General features: G+C 37.8%; 1 protein-coding gene across 6 annotated transcripts in view; it reads left to right on the top strand.

Moving 5' to 3' along the window:
* Positions 1-19,984, top strand: part of PRKN (parkin RBR E3 ubiquitin protein ligase) — a 1,299,935-nt gene that overhangs the window by 246,857 nt on the left and 1,033,094 nt on the right. For all 6 annotated transcript variants that reach the window (XM_063096536.1, XM_063096534.1, XM_063096533.1 and 3 more), the window contains one exon: positions 15,306-15,469. In XM_063096536.1, the coding sequence (XP_062952606.1) occupies positions 15,306-15,469 (164 nt within the window). The remainder of the gene's footprint in view (positions 1-15,305; positions 15,470-19,984) is intronic.

Raw genomic sequence — 19,984 nt, 5'->3', positions numbered from 1 at the left:
GTGTATTCAGAGAGTTTTTAAACCATGGCCACAATCAATATAGAAGATTTTCATCACTCCAAAAAGAAGCCCCCAACTCTTCAGTAATTACTGCCATTTCTCCCCAGCTGCCCTCCACTGCCACCCTAGGCAGTCCCTCATGTTCCTTATGTGTCTTTTCTGGACATTTAGTATCAATGGATTCATACAATGTGTAGTTTTTTGTGACTGGCTTCTTTCACTGAGTATGTTTTCAGGGCTCATCCAGGTTGTAGTATAAGTCAGTGCTTCATCCCTTTCTATTGCCAATTAATATTCCATTGTATGGATATACCTACCACATGCATACATGTATTCATTTGTCAATTGATGGACATTTGGGTGGTTTCCACCTTTGGGGTATTAAGAATAATGCTGATAGGAGCATTCATGTACAGGTTTTTATGTAGACATATTTTTTATTTATCAGGAGTATGTACCTAGGAGTAGAGTTGCTAGGCCATATGATAACTGTGTGTGTAACCATTCGAGGAACTGTAGGACTGTCTTCCACAGAGGCTACACCAGTTTGCATTCCCGCCAGCAGTATATGAGATTCTAATTTCTCCATATCTGTAGAGATTTTCAGAAAAAATTTTAACATATTTACAAATGGATCTTAGTCTTTTAAGATCATTTTGATGATTGCCGGAAAGCTTTTTTCCAATTCTTTTTGGAAAATATGTTTTGGTTTTATTGTTTGGTAATATTTGCTAACATTTACTGAGTGTTCTACTAAGTCAATAGAAGATATAAGGATGTTGATTTCTTATACCAATATTGGTACTAACTAAAATCTAATGAGTGCTTACTGTGTTCTAGGCACTCTTTCAAGTGTGTTGCGTGTTTTAACTTTCCAGTAATGTGATTCCACCTTTGGAACACATCATCTTAAATATTTTTAATGATTTAATTGATAATTCATATTGGCTCATAATGAAAACATTTACTTCTTCCTCTTCCATTTAAAATTTTGCTCAGTATAAATCATTTAATTATATTTATTTTTTATCCTAAAAATTAGTAAAATAAATTTACCTTAGTGTTACATGGAAAATTTGTGAGTAGAAAAAAAAATTTTTTTAGAGATAAAGTTTATATGCTACCATTTAAAAAATAAAAAGGAGGAAAAAGCTGGAGCTAATTAATTTTATTCACAGAGCTAGCAAGCTATCCCATCTCTGGGAGGGAAAGAAATATATTTGGAATGTTTAACAGTAGAATATATTTACATAGTACTAACTTTTCCTTAAAATGATGCTCCTGTCTGCAAGACTATTTTTCTTGCATATGCTTATAAGCATCTTTTTGATTAAAGCAACTAAGAAATGCAAAATTGTTTGAAAATTTTCTATATAAAAAAGAACCATGAAAAAAAATCTATGAATACATTCAACTGTGATTAAAAAAACAAACAAACAAACCCTAAAGTCTCATTACAATGAGATCCCCAGAGTCTGTGTGTGCTTAACTAATGGCTATTTGATTTCTCCAATTGACTCTTAAGTTTGGGGTTTAATGTAGTTTTTATTTCTTTGTATTAATCAGCCTTATAGTGATTTGAGCTTCCATTTATGCTAGTAATCTTCAAACTATTTTGCTTATATATGCCATAAAAATACTTGTCTTGGGAAACCATGTTACTTCCTTGCACATTTTGAAGTTGATATAAAAGTTGTATAATAGGTTTAAATAGTTGCAGTCTTGTCATATTATAAATATTAAGGTTTAGATAAGACAATTGCATTTTAAAAATATTTTCATTGAGATATTAAAACTATGATGATTTGTCTTCACTATTATCATTTTAATAACACATGTAGTAGATTATTTTTAATAGTCAGAAATTTTATATTGTTTCTGTTTCTCCAGATTTTGTTTCTATTTCATTCTCCCACAGAACTCTATCCCAATGTAATAGAGCCAGTCCTCATTATTCATGGGTTTCATATTTGCAAATTCACTGACACAATAAAATTATTTGTAAACCTAAAATCAATACTGGAAGCACTTCCACTTTCAAGATCGTTCACAAACATGGCAGAAAGGTGGAAATTTTGAGTTGCTCAACAAGCATGTTCCCAGCTAGAATGAATAAGTGTCGAAGGTGACACTCTGCTTTCATGTTTCAGCTCCTGTGCTATAGACAGACATCCTTTCTGAGGCCTACTTAGTGTTGTGTATTTTGCATTTCTGAGCTTTTTATTGGTGACTCTGCTATTTGAGGTGGACTTGAAGCATGGTGCTGAAGTGCTGTCTGGTGTTCCTCAATTTAAGAAGGTGGTGATGCACCTTATGGAGAAAATACATGTGTTAGAGGTGGTTAATTTGGGCCACGAGTCACAGTGCTGATGGTCCGGAGATCAATGTTAATGAACCAACAATATGCATTAAATAAGCTGTCTTTAAACACAAACACACATAAAACAAGGTTACATATTGTGACCAGAGGCTGAAGGAACCTAACCCTGTATTTCCCCTAGAAACAATACTGCAGTATTCACTAATTCACTGTCACGGTGACTTTATATAATCTAACTACTGAAAATAACAAGGATGAACTATTTTATTTTTTGTTTTAAATATCTTTATGCATTATCCTGAAATACATCTCTGCAACAAAAACATGCATAAAAATCAAAATTTAAGATGTATTTTTAAATTCCCTGGTATCATAGGACTTGGTATTAACAATTTTTACTGGACTGTAATATTGTTAGGGCTACTTTTAGTATAAAAGTTATATATTTGGATTAATAATTTGTTGATGGTTTTGACATAACATGAAAATATTAGAACTGCATCTCTTAATTAGATGAAGTGGGCTTATTTTTCTAATTGGTAACATGTGTCCGTGGACAAGTATTCCTTATTGCTAGAATGAAATAGGTTCAGCATCATTCCGTTGTTCCTTTTTCATTTTTATAGTTGTAAGCCCTTGTTAAGTATATGGGAATAGGAGGGATTTTTATTATAGCAACATTATTTCTTTTAATATCTGCAAAGTTATAATACAACAAAAATTACTTAGTAATTCTTCATTACAGTTATTCCAGTGATCTATTTACAACCCAACTGAGTTCATCTTTAGTTTTGTTGAGGACAAAGAATTTGAAATCACCTACTTGGAAAATAATCATATAGAGTCATGGTCTTGTTCAGTTTCTGGGAAGTGTATCAGATAGATTTTCTAAAGATTTTTTTAACTCTATTAATTTTGCCTGCTCTTCTATCATTTAGAGGCATTTTGTTGAATCTGATACATTTTTAAAAGTTTGGGAAAATTGAAATACTGTTCATTTCAATACACCTTTGCCAATACAATGTTTATAATTAAATGTTTTTATCTTACGTTAAATACATTTTTATCAAAGCCTTGGAGCTGCATATATAACTTATTCAATTTATGGAAAATGCCAGACTTTTGACATGATTGGTAAACCCAGTCTTTTTTATCAAGTCAGCCAGCCAATAGGAATTAATTTGTAAAGAAGAAAATGGGCCTCATAGCCATCTTGTTATATTTGAATTCTTACACTACAGTGGGTAGGAGGATGAGTGGATGGATGGGTGGGGGTGGGCGGGTAGATGGATGGATAGGTGGGTGGGTGGATGGGTGGGCGGGTGGATGGGTGGGCAGGTGGATGGTTAGCATCATGTTTGGCAGCAGTTTGCTTCCTGGATGAAATCGGGACTGTCATGTTCAGTGTTACCAGCAACAGTCTTAGCTCTGATCTCCTGTGACTCCGTGAGGAGGAATAACTTCTTTGGTGATACCAAGGGATAGAAGAGTTAGGATAGTTAAATAAACATCACCATCCCTTCTGTCTCTCTTTACTATATATCTGAATTTATAATAACCCAACCCAATCCAAGTGGTGATAACCAGTCTGAAATGGCTAAAAATACACTGTTCCTGCCAACTTTCACCCTCCTGTGGGAGAAATGGAGCTCTAATGTGTGTGAATGGGGCCTTGGCGAAAAGAGTTCACCAATAGTTCACGTTGTCCTCTTTCGATATCCTGTGGCAATGCACCAGAGTGACATTGGGAGAGAGTAAATGAGAGAATTTTAATTTTGAAGGGAATATAGGACAAAATAATCTATCATGGTCCATCAGCCATATGTATGTGAGAAAGAGACCAATGCAAGTCAAAGAAGGCAGTTGCCTCAAGGCTGTGGTGATGCCTTTAGCAGTTTCTGTTTTCTAAGACTCGGTGTCTCTTACTCCTGAGGAGGTAAGAAGCCCTCACCTTGTTGCCTGTCTCTTATCCAGGAGGCTGGAGCCCTACCTGCACATTCCAAGTGTGGCCAAATGAGGTACAAGGCACCTCTCCCAACTCAAAGATGGGAAGGAGTGGGAGTGTGTGGACTGTGGTTTTGGAGCTGTCACTCCCAAATTTTCAAGTGGTGACAGAACAGTCTAAATGTCTCTTTTTCTCATAATAGTTTTGTCTTTGAGTCTACTTTATGCAATACAGTAGTTTCCTCTTATCAACAGTTTTGCTTTCTGCATTTTCAGTTACTTGTGGGCAACCATGCTATGAAATACTGAATGGAAATCTCCAGAAATTAAAACAAAAAAAATTGTAAGTTTTAAGTTGTGTGTCATTCTTAGTAGCATGATGAAATCTTGCACCGTCCCACTCAGTCCTGCTGAGATATGAATCTTTCCTTTGTTCAGCATATCTGTGCTGTGTATATTTTATCAGATCAGAAAACATGGCATATGTAGAGTTTGGTACTCTCCACGGTTTCAGGCATCAACTGGGGGTTTTGAAATGTATCTGTTTTGGATAAGGGGTGACTACTCTATCAGTATTGCCACTCCTGCTTTCTTATGATTACTTTTTGCTTGGCATAGTTCTTTTTATTAATTTACTTTCAAACTATTTGTGTCTTTATATTAAAGTGCAGCTCTTAGAGAAAGTATATAGTTGAATCTACTTTCTATCCACTCTGTAAGTCTCTGCCTTTTAATTGCAGTGTTTATTTCATTAAAATTTAATGTAATTATTGATAAGGTTGAGTTTGGTTCCACTATTTTATTATTATTTTTTTTTCTCTTTAAACTTCTATTTTGTTCCTCTCTTCCTTATTTCCTGACTTTGGGAATTATTTCAATATTTTTAATAATCCCATTGTACATTTTTTTTTGCTTTGTAAGCCAATATTTTTATTCATTTTGAATTTTACTCTAAGAATTATGAGTAGTCCTAACTTTTTACAATCTATTTATTGTTAATATTGTACCACCTCAGAAAAAAAGCAAAAGATTCACATTCATCTCCCCTTCCTTTATGCTATAGTTGGCATGCATATTATAGCTTTGTGTTATAAACTCCACATGAAATATTATAATTTTTGCTTTACACAATCATATGTATTCAAGAAATTAAGATGATTAAAGCAAAAAATCCCTACATAACTGTCTTTTGTATTTACTCGGGTATTTAGCATTTCTGATGCTCTTATTTCTTTCTGAGGATCTGAATTTCTATTGTATATTATTTCCCTTTAGACTGAAGAGTTTCCTTTAGCATTTCTTGTAGGATTGGTCTGCTTGTGACAAATTCTCTTAATTTTATTTTTATCTTAAAATGTCTTTATTTTGAATTCATTTCTGAGGGATACTTTCAATGGATATAGAATTCTGCATTGACAGTCTTTTTGTTTTTGTTTTTCTTTCTGAACTTTAAACATGGCACTCTCACCTCTGGTCTCCATTGTTTCTAGTGAGAAATAAACCATTAATTACATGATTTTAACCGTGTGTGCGAGGACTGCTCTTTTCTTGTTGTTTTCAAAATTTGCTGCTTACCTTTGGCTTTCAGTAGTTTGACTCTGACGTGCCCTGACATGGCTGTATTCATTTTTGTCCTTCTTGGTCTTTGTTGAACATCTTGAATATGTAAATTTCTTTCTTTCATCACATATTTAAAATTTGGGGGCATTATTTCTTCAAATAATTTTCTGCTCCATTGTTTCTTTATTACTTTTATCACTCCGACTACATGCATGTTAGATCATTTGATATTATCTATTAGGTCCCTAACATCTGTTTTATTTTTTAAGAAAAATCCCTTTTATGTCTGTCCTTCACTAACACTTTTCTCTCTTATGTCCATTTGGTTATAAATTAATCCAATACATTTTTATTTCAGATATTATCGTTTTAGCTCCAGAATTTCCATTTGATTCTTTTTAATCATTTCTGTTTCTCTGCTTATCTGTCCTGTCTTTCTGCTCATTGCAAAGGAATTTTTGTTTTACTCATTGGGGAGAGTAATACTCAATGCTTTAAAATTATTTGTCTTCTACTTTCAAAATTAGAGTCATCTCAGGGTTTGTCTCAGTTGATTTTATTTTCCCCTGAGAATGTGCTCTTTTTTCCTGGTTCTTTGAAATGCTAGGTAATTTGGATATTGTTTCCCAGACATTATGAATGTAATTTTTGGAGATTCTGGATTCTGTCATTTTTCTCTGATGACACTTGTTTCTTTTGTTTTAGGAGCCAATTATTTTGTTTGGACCTGAACGGAAAAAAAATCTGTTCTTTGGGTAGCAGCTCTGGCCTCAGTCCACATTTTTTATTATTTAAAAATAAACTTTTATTTTAAAACAGTTTTAGTTTAACAGAAAAAAAATTGCAAAGATAGTACAGGGAGTTCCTGTGTACCCCACACCCAATGTCCCCTATTTTTAACATCTTACCTTGTTATACTACATTTGTTATCATTAATGAACTAATGTTAACTAAAGTCTGAACTTTATTTGGACTTTCTTAGTTTTTGCCAAATGTCATTTTTCTCTTCCAGGATCCTCTCCAGAACACCACATTCCATTTAGTCTCCTTAGGCTCCTCTACACAGTTCCTGAGACTTTTTTTGTTTTTGATGACCTTTGAAAATTTTGGGGAGTACTGGCCAGGTGCTTTTTACGATGTTCCTCAATTGCATTTTGTCTGATGTTTTTCTCATGATTGGACAGGGGTTATGAGTTTTTGAGAGGAAGACTGCAGAGGAAACATGCCATTCTCATCGCATTGCATCAAGGTGTAGTTACCGATATGACTCATCACTGCCGGTGCTCACCTTGATCACCTGGCTGAGGTAGTGCCTGTCAGGTTGCTCCACTGTGGAGTTTCTCTTGTTCCTCTTTCCAGACAATACTCTTTGGAAGGAAGTTGCTACGTGCGGACTCTGTGCAGTGCACCTGCAAAAGGTGGGCTGTCATGCTGCACCTCCATGAACAGAACTTTCCTTTAGCTCAGCTGCTGTGAGTCTGTTATGCTCCTTCACAGTTCAGCGGTCAGCCAGAGACGTGGGCAGACAGAATTTTGGGATTCCCTTACTGGCTCTTTTCTTTCTGGGATTTCCCTCCACTCTCCTCAGAGGCAAGTTTCCCAAAATCAGCCTTTTGCTTCCTTGGGCCAAAAAGACTGGTTTTTGGCACCCTTGTACCTGCTGCCTGGCAGCCACACAGACCACACCAACTTCAAGCTGAAAGCTGTGAAGTGGGCACTTGCGTTACATAACGTGGCCCTCCTGATGCTACTCCCCATCAGAATCTTCCTTCTCTTGTTTACTCTTCTGTGCCTTTTCAACTATCTGCTTTTTGTATAAAGTCCAAATTCTGTAGTAGGTTTCTGCAGAGGAGTTGATCTGGTAGCATGGTACTTAGTCATTACACAAAGCAGAAATTCTGGCCTCTGTGTTTTACCCGTGGGTGGTACCGACTGTGGGGAGACGAAAGGAGACTTCCAATCAGAAAGAACGTAAAAGGCCTTTAGGAATCAAAAATGAGGTAAGGAGGTACCAAATCAAGAATTATACAGGAAGCTGTTAAATATAAGACAGCATATAATCAGGTACTAAGTTATGGGATACAGATAATAGTTTTAAAAATGATAATAGCTAATAATAACCTGGATCCTTATGACAACCCAGTGAAGACAAAATTGCTTATGCAAGGCCACTTAACGTTGAGCTGTGATTCCAGAAATGCAGCCCAATTCTAGAGCTTTTATTTTTCACCACTAAGCACTGGGTGAAGGAATAGAGTACTATAGATGAAATGAGTTTAGAAATGAAGAAGGGAACGGGTAAAGGGACATGAAAATCAACTACATTGTATATTGAGAAGTTAAAATAAAATAAAATAAATAAATAATGCTGCTAAAAAAAGAAAAGAAACGAAGTAGGACTTGAACCTTGAACCATTGGCAATTGGTTCAGCAATTTGACTTTGTTCTGAAAACATATATATGTGTGTGTGTGCACACGTGTATCTATATATACATAAACATACACGCACACACACACGCACACACACATGTTGAAATCTTTCTGTTCTCTGAGGCGAGGAAATAATTTTTCATTGTTCTCATCCTGCTGGTTACTCCGATAGCTGTTGTCATGGTGCTGTTTCCTAGAGTGTCCTTCAAGGAAAACCATGTTCATGACCCTAATGGGCTACAAGATAAGGGACTTTAACACAGCCCAAATACAGAAACTTTTGCAAGTTAAGCTTGATCTGTGACTCAGACCTGGATGGGCTCCACTTATACCCCGGCTCTCAAGCGTGCTTTGATGGGACTTCACATCACAGATGGAGGCTGCACCCTTAAGCAGGGCCTGTGCTTCAAGTTGTTGGCTGAAGGTAGGTCCTCCAGCTACCAGAAAGAGATATGTTCACAGGAAGCTTGTCCTTTTAGGGAACTTTGAGGCCTCTAAACAACTCCCTTACCTGGATATGTTTTTTGTTGTCATTCTTTATATCTGGTGTGTAGTTATTCTACCAGGTAGGGCAGTTAGCTTTCTTCCTACTTTTTCATTTGACTTAGAAACAACCTACACAAACAGTTAGTGGATACCTATTATTCCTTAATCAGTGATTTTTCATTTGATATTTTTCTGTAATAATTAGAATATAATAATGGCTATTTCTCAAAACAGCTGTTTGATGTTTTTTTAAAAAAAGTTATATTAATATGGATATATATACTGATCATGCTATTACTCCCTACTAGCTATAATTCTAAATTGTAAATGTTCTGTCTGCATCATACTTTGAGTTTTTCTCAATTTAAAAATAAGTCACTAAATTTCAAATTTCAAATGTATAATAGCATACCCAACTTGGCAATTCATTTATCTAGATTTACAAAATATTGTGTAAGTGTGTATATATAAAATATATGTCTATGTGTGTAAAATATATGTATGCATATATTTATGTAATTATGCATATATTTATATAATTGGAAAGAAAATATAAATACGTATAATAAATATATATATATCATAAATAATAAATAATATTATTTCTTAGACTATTAAGATATCATAGAGTAATTTATATATATTTACTATATATAATATATATACATGCCCCTATTTATAGTTTTGTTAACTTAGAATACACACACACACACACACACACACACACACACACACTCATGTGTATGCATAAAAATGAATACACATACATATTATTTTGTAAGTCTTTATTAAGCTAGATTTTAGTTACTTGAAATATATTACCAGTTTTTTACTAGCAGAGTCTTGTGGTTGATGCTTGATATGCTGCATTCCTTTAGCAAGCGGTTTAAATTATGAATGTGAGAAATTGGGATCGGGATAGGTATTACTTCCTGCATGCTAAAGATAGCTATGTGATGTGATCAGCAGAGGCAAAGACCGCACGGGGGGACAAACATGGAGTGCTTGCAGGGTGGCTGCGAGAAGGAGCAGTACAAGATGAGCCTGGAGAAGCTGGCAGAGCTGATCACTGAGGGCTTTGTAACCAGAGGAAGCAGCGAACGTTTTCTTCTAATGACAGAGAGAAACTACTGGAGGGTTTGGGGTAGGTAGTGACTTGATCTGATTTACATTTGAAAAAAACAAATCCTCTGGCTGCTCTGTGGGAAATGAATCATAGAAGGGAAAGGTGGAAGCAGGGAGACTAATTAGGTGGCTGTTGCAGCAGTCTGGGGAAGATGACAGTGGCTTAGAATATGATAATATTAGTGAAAATTGAGAGAGTTAGACAGATTGGGGATATGTTTTTAGCTGTAGTTAACAAAACTTATTGATGGATTGAGCAGGGTAGGTATAATACAGAGTGTTAAGACAGGGTTGGTACAAGGAGAATGTTCATTTTAATGCCCCTACTGGACGTCCACCTGGAAGATCTTGAATGCCAGTAGATACAGGTATCTAGATGTATTAATCCATTTCTGTTGCTTATAACAGCAATACCTGAAATTGGGTAATTTATAAAGAAACAATATTTATTGCTTACAGTTTCAGAGCCTGGGAAGTCCAAAGTCCAGGGAACACATCTGGTGCAGGCTTTGTTCTTGGTGACTCTACACAGTGACTCTGGCAGATGGCTTGAGCAGAGGAAGAGAGCTTTTCAAACACTCTCCTTCTAAAGCCATCAAAACCACACCCATGACCACCATTAAACCATCAATGGATTAATCCATTCACTAGGGCATGGTCCTCACAGTCTAATTACCTCTTCAAGGTTCATCTTTCTGTTACCATAATAGGATTTCCCACCCTCTTAACACTGTCCCAGTGGGGTTAAGTTTCTAAAACCCAGAACTTTGGGGGACAGTTCAATCCATAGCACTAGAGTTCCAGGGAGATGGCAAGTCTGGAAATAAAGATTTGGGCATTCATGGCATATCCATTGCTGTAAAGCAGTGGATTAGATGGAGCCACCTGGGAGAATACACAGATACAGAAGAAAAGAGAGTCCAAGCAGACTCCTGGGATACTCCAAAATCTGCAGGCCCAACAAAGGAAGAGAATCCAGAAGATGAAGCTGCAAAAGTGCATCCTGTATCAGGGAAAACCAGGAGTGTGTAGTGGCATGTGTCAAGAGAAACAAGTATTGTAAGAACAGGAGCCAACTGTATTGAATGTCTCTCAAATAAATTAAGAATAGGACAGTGAGGATGGGAGTGGAAATGTGGAGATCGCTGCTCTACCAAGAGCAGTCTTCAAGGGGAGGTTCACAAAAGAGCGAGAGAAAAAGAAATAGAGAGCAGGACTCTGAGAAATTATCAATATAGTTTTACATGCAGAAAAAGGGTGTAGTCACTGGAAGGGAATGTAAGGGCAAGGTTTGTTTGTTTGCTTCATTTGTTTTTCAAGATAGGAGATACAACACTTAGTGATAGCCCTCATAGGAGCAGAAACTTCGTCATCAAGGATCCTTTGGAAATAGGGTGGGTAACTTTTTGATGCCACAATTGCTGGGTAGCATTCCTGATATTTACTGGGCTGCAAGTGGAGCTACCTCTTCTACAGAGCTTAGGGCATTCTCTGATGAGGCAGAACCGCCCTGCCCCCAGCGCACACATGCTGATGCTAATGGTCCATCCTGGGCTCTGTTTTCCTCTGGTTCTCAGCAAAAATGTCTAGGCCTCACATGACGTTCCATGCCATCCAAAAGAACTTCACCAAACCTTTGACGGTCCTGGATTTCACTTTGATTAGTCCACCTTACATCATCTGTACCCCACAGAATCAATCACTGACCAGGGGAATTCAGGGGCTGATTGGTTTAAGCCCATCCCTGAACCAATCACTGAACCAATCCAAGGAAGATTGATTATGCTGATTAACCCGAATCCACTCCCAGGAAGGATGACTTGGCCCCACCTAATCATGTGACTGCTGTCAGTGCTTGGGAAGCAGCCAGAATCATATAACATAGTCCTTGATGAGTGAGAACTACCACAGTTATAGCTCGGAAATTTATACCCTGGTCAGACCGGACAGATCTGGTGGCCTTGTAGAAAATGTAAGGACCCATCAACCAGTGTTCCCTTCCTCACTTCCCTCCCAATCACCTCCTTATCCTCTGGGACTTCCGAACCCTGGTTAGGGAGAACATAGAAAATGAGTGTAGATGTGCCTCGTGACCTTTTTCTCAGTGCGTTATGGTGTTTATTGATAATACACATTCCTGATGTTTATTGATATGGTATTTATTTCTGATGCTGTAATTATTGTCATTAAAACAATGTATTCCCAACTTTTAACGTATAATTAAATCTCAGAAAATGGAGACAAGCCAAATTCTCTATCATATCTCTTTGTCCATTGACCAGGTAACTTGTCCTATGTCATAAATTAACAAGTGGCAAATCAAATTTCCTTTTCCTGGCTCTAAAGATTTTCTATTTTCTATGAGTTTTAAAGAGGTAGTAGAGGGAGGGGGTTAGGTGCTTCTCTCCTCCCCTGTTTTGGGAATCATGGCTGGAGCTACGGGGCTAGTACGGATGGGACACGACACATTTCTCATGTGTCAGGAAAAGGTTGAGACCCACCACAGATTGTGCTACTGCCATTAAACACTAGCTGTTTTTCACATAATGCCATCTGATTGTTGACCGGGTCACTTTCGTAAGATCTTTGTCCTTATTCATCCAAGCATTTTATTTGACCAAACACCTACTACGTGTTCCGTTAATCTTTCCGTTATAAATTCATATTATATATCAGGCTTGCTGGACAAAAAATATTCATTTCTATAGTATTTATATAATTTGTCCAAATTGAACTTAAGCTTTAAACCTTCATTTTTTCTATTTATAGAAAAAAAAAAAGCTGTTAGATTCTAATGATTTGAATAACTATACAGGATTATCTTGAATAGTTTTTGTAGTTTTTTTTTTTTCCCCCCTTTATTTTTCTTTGTAATTCTGGCAGTAGAAGTCCCATGATTTGAACCCCTGGAAAAAATCCATCAAGTTAGCATATCCTGGAATTTTTATCCTGTCTTATAGTAGCTTTTGTGTATTTCCCAGCTGCTTCTTCCCATATTTCCCCCTATTGTGTTTTGCTTTTTTTACGAAAATCTATTTGCACTACCAGAAAATCAAGTTTAGAACTGGGACCGTATCTTTCGTCCTGTACAGCCCGTGACTTGTCCTGTGCCTTATCTGACCAATTGGTTTTCTTATGGTCTTTGAGCTGAGGGTGCTGTGAACACACCACAGGGGCATCCAGCACATTTTTATCTCCTCCCCTCTGCTTTCATAGGTGTCGAACAAAATCTATTTAAAAATATACCAAAAGCACCTTTTCCTCCTTAACTAGTATTTTTTCATGAATTCTCTTTATTTGAAACACTTTTGTTACTTCCAGTCCTTCCTTTTTCCAAGTGTTTTCCATGCTAGTAACATAGGTCAGGTTTTTGCTCTTTTGGTGTCATCTAAGCTGCCTCTCTCATTTCGGTGTCATTTTTATTTCATTGTGTTTAATAACTGGCATTCATTGTTCTTTGTTCTTAGCTCCTCACTGGAGCTTTTATTTTTTTTTTAATCCTGTTTTCTACTGCTCACCTGTATAGGGAATATCTGAATTATGTTTTCATTGCTGTTTATGTTTCTAGCAATAGGGAAAAGAAATTTGGATTTTTCTTCTGAGAAGGTTTTAGGCAGCCTATTACAGTAGAAATGGAATGGGCTTGAGAGCTAGATCAAACTGAATGTGAATTCTGATTTTTTTACAAAGTAGTTGATGTCGTTAGGAAAATGATTGCCAGTCTCTGGGCCTTCATGTACTATCCTATTAAATAAGGATAATAATAGCAACCTGACCAGATCATTGAGAGGCCTAGAAAAAGCATGTGTAAGGTACAACATGTGGCACTTAGTAGGTGCCTGATTCTTATTGGCATTGTAATTACTACTTTATCATAATTATCGTTAGGCGGGTCATCTTACATTTGAATTGAGAACTGCTCCACAATAGTGCTGCATCCCTTTAACAAATAAAGGACAGTATGTGCCCTTGAGGAATTTATTATCTTTTAAAGAAGGTAAAATGTAAACCAAAAACAGCTAAGACAAGTATAGATATTCATTACTTTTGAAGGTTGCTATATAATGGTTGTAAGTACTCTAAATATAATTTAATGTGTCATATAACATCATCCACAGTTCATTCATGTTTTCAGGATTAGGGAACTGAGGCTTAAAGATCTGTTAATCCACAGCCTATTAAGCTGACAAAAGAGCAAACAGGCATCGGTGCAGAGGTCTTCCCAGTTCTGAAGGAGGCACTTTCCACCTCTGTGCTGTGCTGAGGAATGTGGCAAGTATTACAAGACGTGCATAGTAAATGGAGCCCTGACGAGGCAAGAGCAGCTTTTTGCCAGGGCTAACATCAAGAGGTCTCGTGGAGGAGGTCACTTTTGAAATGCAACAAAGGTTTACCGGATTTCAATGGGAAGAGGCAAAGAAGGAGGGGCTGATTAAAGGCAAAAGATTGGGTGCAGTAGTTTTCCCTGATGTGTTTTCTGGGAGCATTTGTTTAGCAGAGTACACATGTGGACTAATAGAGAAGATGCTGGAATATCGGTTTGTGCCAGAAGAGAGGGGTCTTGGATTTTTCTCTCCAGAGGACAGTGTGAGACTTTAAAGGATTTGAGTGGTATGACACGGTCAGAGCTCTGTATTCATTATTTTGTAGAATGGTGTAGGGCATTTCGGAAGTGAAGAGAGTGGATCAGGACTCCAGATGGGAGGCTATTGCAAGAATCTAAGCAAGATTTAATAAGATCCTGACTTGGAGGAGTGAAAGGAGGAATGGAAAGAAAAGGACAGGCTTGAGAGACCTTGAGGAGGTGGCAACTGAAGTAAGAACACACAGTGCAAGAGATCATGTGGTTCTAACCTGGGTCTCATGGGGAAGAGTAGTTCCAGTAAGAGAAATGTTATCACAGGTTTCAAAACAAAAGGCAAGTGATTGTCTCCATAGACCCAGTGGGGCATTTTGGCCAGGACCACCAAAGCTTAGGGTTCTTAGTCATAGCCCCAAGTGGGTTTTCACTCTAGTCTATAAAGTGGCTTGAATTTTTTCTACTGCTGTGCCTTGAGTGCTAACATATTGCCCTTGATTTTTATTAAGCGGGGCACTGTGGAGGGAGTATGAGTTTGCATAAGCTGTCAGAGCGGAGTCTCTTCTATAAACTCATGAGATCTTACAATTCCTATCAAGCAGGTGTTCTGCTTGAGTCCCTCTGTTTCCGAGGAAGGATGTCAAAGGCGGAATGCAATTTTGGTTTATGGGTCATTGACTAATATGTGAAAGGGACATCCCGTGGTGAAGCTCCATTTTTCCCAAATGTTGCTCTGTAGTATTAGGATGTTTGTGATAAGTGGAAGAAAATGGGACCCCCGGTTCAGAAACGCTGCTGTTGCCGTTCATGACTTCGAGCAATGCTCACTTCCTCTTCTCTCTTCCAATTTTCTTGGACAGTGTTCGTCAGGTTCAACTCCAGCCATGGCTTCCCAGTGGAGGTCGATTCTGACACCAGCATCTCCCAGCTCAAGGAGGTGGTTGCTAAGCGACAGGGGGTTCCAGCTGACCAGCTGCGTGTGATCTTCGCAGGGAAGGAGCTTAGGAATGACTTGACGGTGCAGGTGAGTCTCCCTTGGTGGACCATCCTTGGGTGGCAGCCAGCCCGTTTTGCTTAGACGGCTTCCGCTGCCACTCTGACATTCATGCCTGAGATCTAATAGAATAAATAGCGCCTGGGGATTCCATGAACTTCACTCCACACTGCTTCATTAATTCTGACCTTCTTAATTATGCATTGAAACAGCAAGCAGGAAGGATTGGAAGAACAACTGTGGGAGAGAGAGAGACGCAGACAGAACGCAGGAGCTGGGCTTAGTGAATAAATGTTTACTGACTACAGGAGCAGCGAGGAACACTTTCTGTGTCTGTTCAGTTTCTACCTTACTTATTGCATTTGAATCTTAATGAAGAAGCATTCAAATAAATTGTTCCAGAGCAAAGCAGGCTGCTCAGTCCCTGCACTGTGAGAAATTTGTAACCCAATTGTGACCCCTGGAGGACGGTCTCAGCGGCTGCGGTCCTGTGCTACAGGAGCACTCAGGGCCCTGCCCAGGATCAGAATCGCACAGCTCCAAAGCTGGTGGGAAGGAAGAATGGGCACAGCAAAAGTACACCTTAGCATTTAATTTTTACAAGACTCAGTAAAATTATCCCCTGAAACATTATAGAGTGAGCGGTGTCTCTTCTCTGCTGGCCCCAGTGCTTCTGGGGCACCCCTGCTGCTCCTAGCTCCATTAAAGGCCCATGCGTTTTTAATCTGTTTCATTTGGAGCAGTGATTTTTGTAGGAATAAGGGAGAACCAGTTAGGTGACTGATGAACAGTGCCATCATCTACAGAGTGAGAAATTTAATGTTACCTTTAGAAGTAGAGACCAGTAATTTGTTAGGGAAGCCAGCAAATACAATTTGACATGTGTTGAAGTTATTATTGCTTTCTGTGGATGGTTCAGGTATTATTGAAGGACCCCACAGATACATTTGCCCCGTCTTAACCAGCACTGATCATTGCACTCACGTGTACAGCTGTGTGGGGCCACTGCTGTGCATAAAGGGCTCTGTGTCGGAGCACATGGAGTCCATCCTTGTATCGACATCCTATCACTGTCTCTTCCGGGTGATGATATTTACTGCTTTGTGAAGTGCTTTTGGAATTTGGGGATACAAAGAAGCTATAGAAATCCAAATCGTTCCTGTCACTGTGCCTTCATCTCCTGCTGATGGTGGGGAGGCACCTCGCATTGTGCACAAAATGCTGTGCTTTGCTTTCAGGCAATTTGTTTTTATAAGAGAACTGCATGTGCTAAAAAGTGTTGTGATTTTTTTTTTTATTTCAGTCAACTAAAAAGCTTTTCACTGTACCTGCCAACCTCTAAATCCACGAATGTTTTCTTCACAGATAAATGATTCTAAAACAGCTCCTTGAATCAAAATATTTTATATTACCAGAACTTTCAGGTTTTAAAGCTACTCACCTCTACCATCTGGGCTGATTGGTAAAACAATTAGCTGTTTCATATTCAGTTAGACTAATTGCTACGGACAATTGATTTTACAAACATTTATGCATAAGATAGTTATTGATTTAAGAGTCTTTATTTTGACAGACATTTCTTAAACACTTACAGTGTTTCAGTCTTCTCAGCAGATCCAAAAGAAAGGCAGAACTCAGCTTCCGCCTTCGTGGGTGCTACTCTCAATTTTGGGGCCATATAACCAAAAGGAATATCTGATTGAACCATACAGGATTACCATTTTTAAAGGTCAAAATTATCAGCAATTTCATGAGGTTCAACCTAATAGCTATAACATAAGGATGTCAAATAACTGCCATATCACAACTGAAAAATAAGTATTGTGAAATGTTAAAGGTAGAGAAAACATCTTATTGGAAGTCACCAGGAAAGAAAGACTTTATGGATGAATTGAATTCAGGTAGGATTACAGAGGTGCAGGAATGGTCTAGCGTGTGCTGGGGAGAAAGGACGGGTTTCTGTTCTTCTAGAACCTAGAGGAGGTATTGAAGATGAGGCAAGACATGGAGTTTGGAGCTATGTTCTACAGATGACTGCCTTGGCACTGAGATTTTATTCAGGGAGACCTGGAGAGAAACAAATGCCATAGAAATGGGAAGTGTGAAGGTCCAGTTTGGTTGTGGGAAAGATGATGGGTTTTGCACATGACGAGAATTGGTGCCAACAGGACATATGTGTGGAGATGTCTAGCTGGCCTGCAGAACTTAGGTCTGGAGCTTAAGAGGCTCACTTTGTATTTGAGGACTATCTACATGGAGGTCAATGCTGCAGTTACTGGAATAGATGCAATTGCCAAGGGGCAGAGGGGAAAGCAGTCTGAGCCTGAGGCCTGAGCCATTCCTTCACTCAGGTGGCAAGGGGAGGAGCCTGGACAGGAGGCACCATCCACACACCTGACACTTTGGGGGATAATTTGAAGATCCCCCAAATTCTGAGGATAAATGGTGAGTGAGAAAATGTCCTATCCTTATGTGCAATGAAGGAGTTGGTAAAGGTGGAGTAGACGATGATATTTTGGATAAAAAAAAGGGCAAGGTTCAGAAAGGAAGTCACCAGTAAATAAAGAAGCATCTGTGCTGTGAAGAGGTGGGGGAGGATGAGGAAGAGAAGAGCCTTTGGGCGTGGTGACCATGCTTTGGACGTGGTGAACCTGGGGCCTCCAGGACTCCAGTCCAGGGCAGTGGTTGGTAAAAGCCAGACGGCAGGGCTTCAGGGGTGAGTCACAGAGCATGAGTCACAGGAGCATGTCATGTGCGTGGCTCAGTTTGTCACTGAAGGCAAGGGGACATAGAAGGAAGGAGGATCAGTTGATCCCAAGCCAGGTTGTACTGCATTTCTAGCCCTTGACTTTATGCAGAGCTGACTTCTACATGGTCATAGTCACTGTGAAAATACAATCTCATATTCTGATTATCACAACATTATATCAAAAGCATTACTCATGTTGTATAATCTTCACTTCTAAGTGGACGGATGATCCTCTAGCATGTTTATCTCATAATTTAGCTCTTAAGTAGTTAGGTTGTGTCTAGTGTTTCATATTACAAATTAAGGCAAAATAATTTTTAAATATATGTTACATGCCTGGAGAATTTGGCTTCTCTGTCTCAGTTTTCTCATTTGTAAAATGGAAATAATAATACCTATCTTGTTGGAATTTTGTGAGGAATAAATTAGTTTATTTATGTAAATAAAACTCAGAACAGAGTACAACATAAAGAAAACGCTATGTAAATGTTAGCAATTATTAGCATCATCATCATCATGATTGTCATCATCTTTAGGCAGTTAATTCAGAATCTAAGAGATCTCCTTAAATAATTCAAGACTCCATTCATCATGAACGGTGATCAGTATATCTGCAATAAACAAGAATTAGGGCAATGATAATAGGATAAATATTTTACTGTGCTGTACATGTATAATATTTATACATTTTAACTAAAAACTCTGTGGAGTTTATAAATTTCTGACCCTTACAGGTTTTACTTAACAATAGTAGATTTTGAATTTAGCAAGCTTGAAAAGATTTTACAATTTCCGTAAACGAATTTAGTAAACATAGAAAACTATAGCTGTAGTGTTCAGGAAAGAATCATCACGGTACTATTGCTTTTAAAATATGTCTTCATAAAGCAGATATCTGCCTTACAATGTATATGTTAGAAGCAAATTGGTAAGTTATACAATTTTTTTTCTACTTCATAAACAATGCTTCTGTACATGTTTTTATTCTCTTCCTTATACCTACAAGTGTGCATTCTAAAATATTAATCTTTGACATGTTATTTGGAATGGATTGCTATTTTTTCCTAAAGAGTTCTTGGCAATTCTTGCAACAGAGTATTCAGGACCCATTTGAGTGATGGATCACCCTTTCTCCTACCCTCCAAATCTAACATACTATCTATCAAAATCCCTGAAATCACCTCTGTATAATTTTAAGTTTATTATTCAAAATTATACAAGAAAAATAAGTTATAATATAGCTGTATGTACCCAAACTGGTGAACTTTACAATTTAACTGTTAAAATGACAGGAACTTGAGAATTTATATGGATTTTTGTCTGAACAGAATTCATTTTATTTACATGAGCTGTATTATTATTATTATCAGTATAAGTTTATTAATTGGAGTGTTAGTCAGGATTCTCCAGAGAAGCAGACCCAATAAAATATCTGTATACACACACACACATTCTATATGTTAAAACATACATACATATATATACATATACACATACACATAAATGCACACACACACACACACACACAAAGAGATTTATTATAAGGAATTGTATGACATGATTATGGAGGCTGACAGGTCCCAATATGTGCAGTCCACAAGCTGAAACACCCACGAGAGCTGATTGTATAGTTGTTGTCCAAAGGCCAGTAGGCTCAAGACCTAGAAGAACCAGTGTTTCAGTTCAAGTCTGAAGATAGGAAAAAATGATGCCCTACCTCAAAGGCAGTCAGGCAGGAGGAATTTCCTCTAACTTGTGGGACAGTCAGCTGTTTTGTTTTATTCAGGCCTTCAGAT

This window comes from Cynocephalus volans, chromosome 5 (assembly GCF_027409185.1).
Source record: "Cynocephalus volans isolate mCynVol1 chromosome 5, mCynVol1.pri, whole genome shotgun sequence".
Lineage (NCBI taxonomy): Eukaryota > Metazoa > Chordata > Mammalia > Dermoptera > Cynocephalidae > Cynocephalus > Cynocephalus volans.
This window is presented reverse-complemented; position numbering and strand designations above follow the sequence as displayed.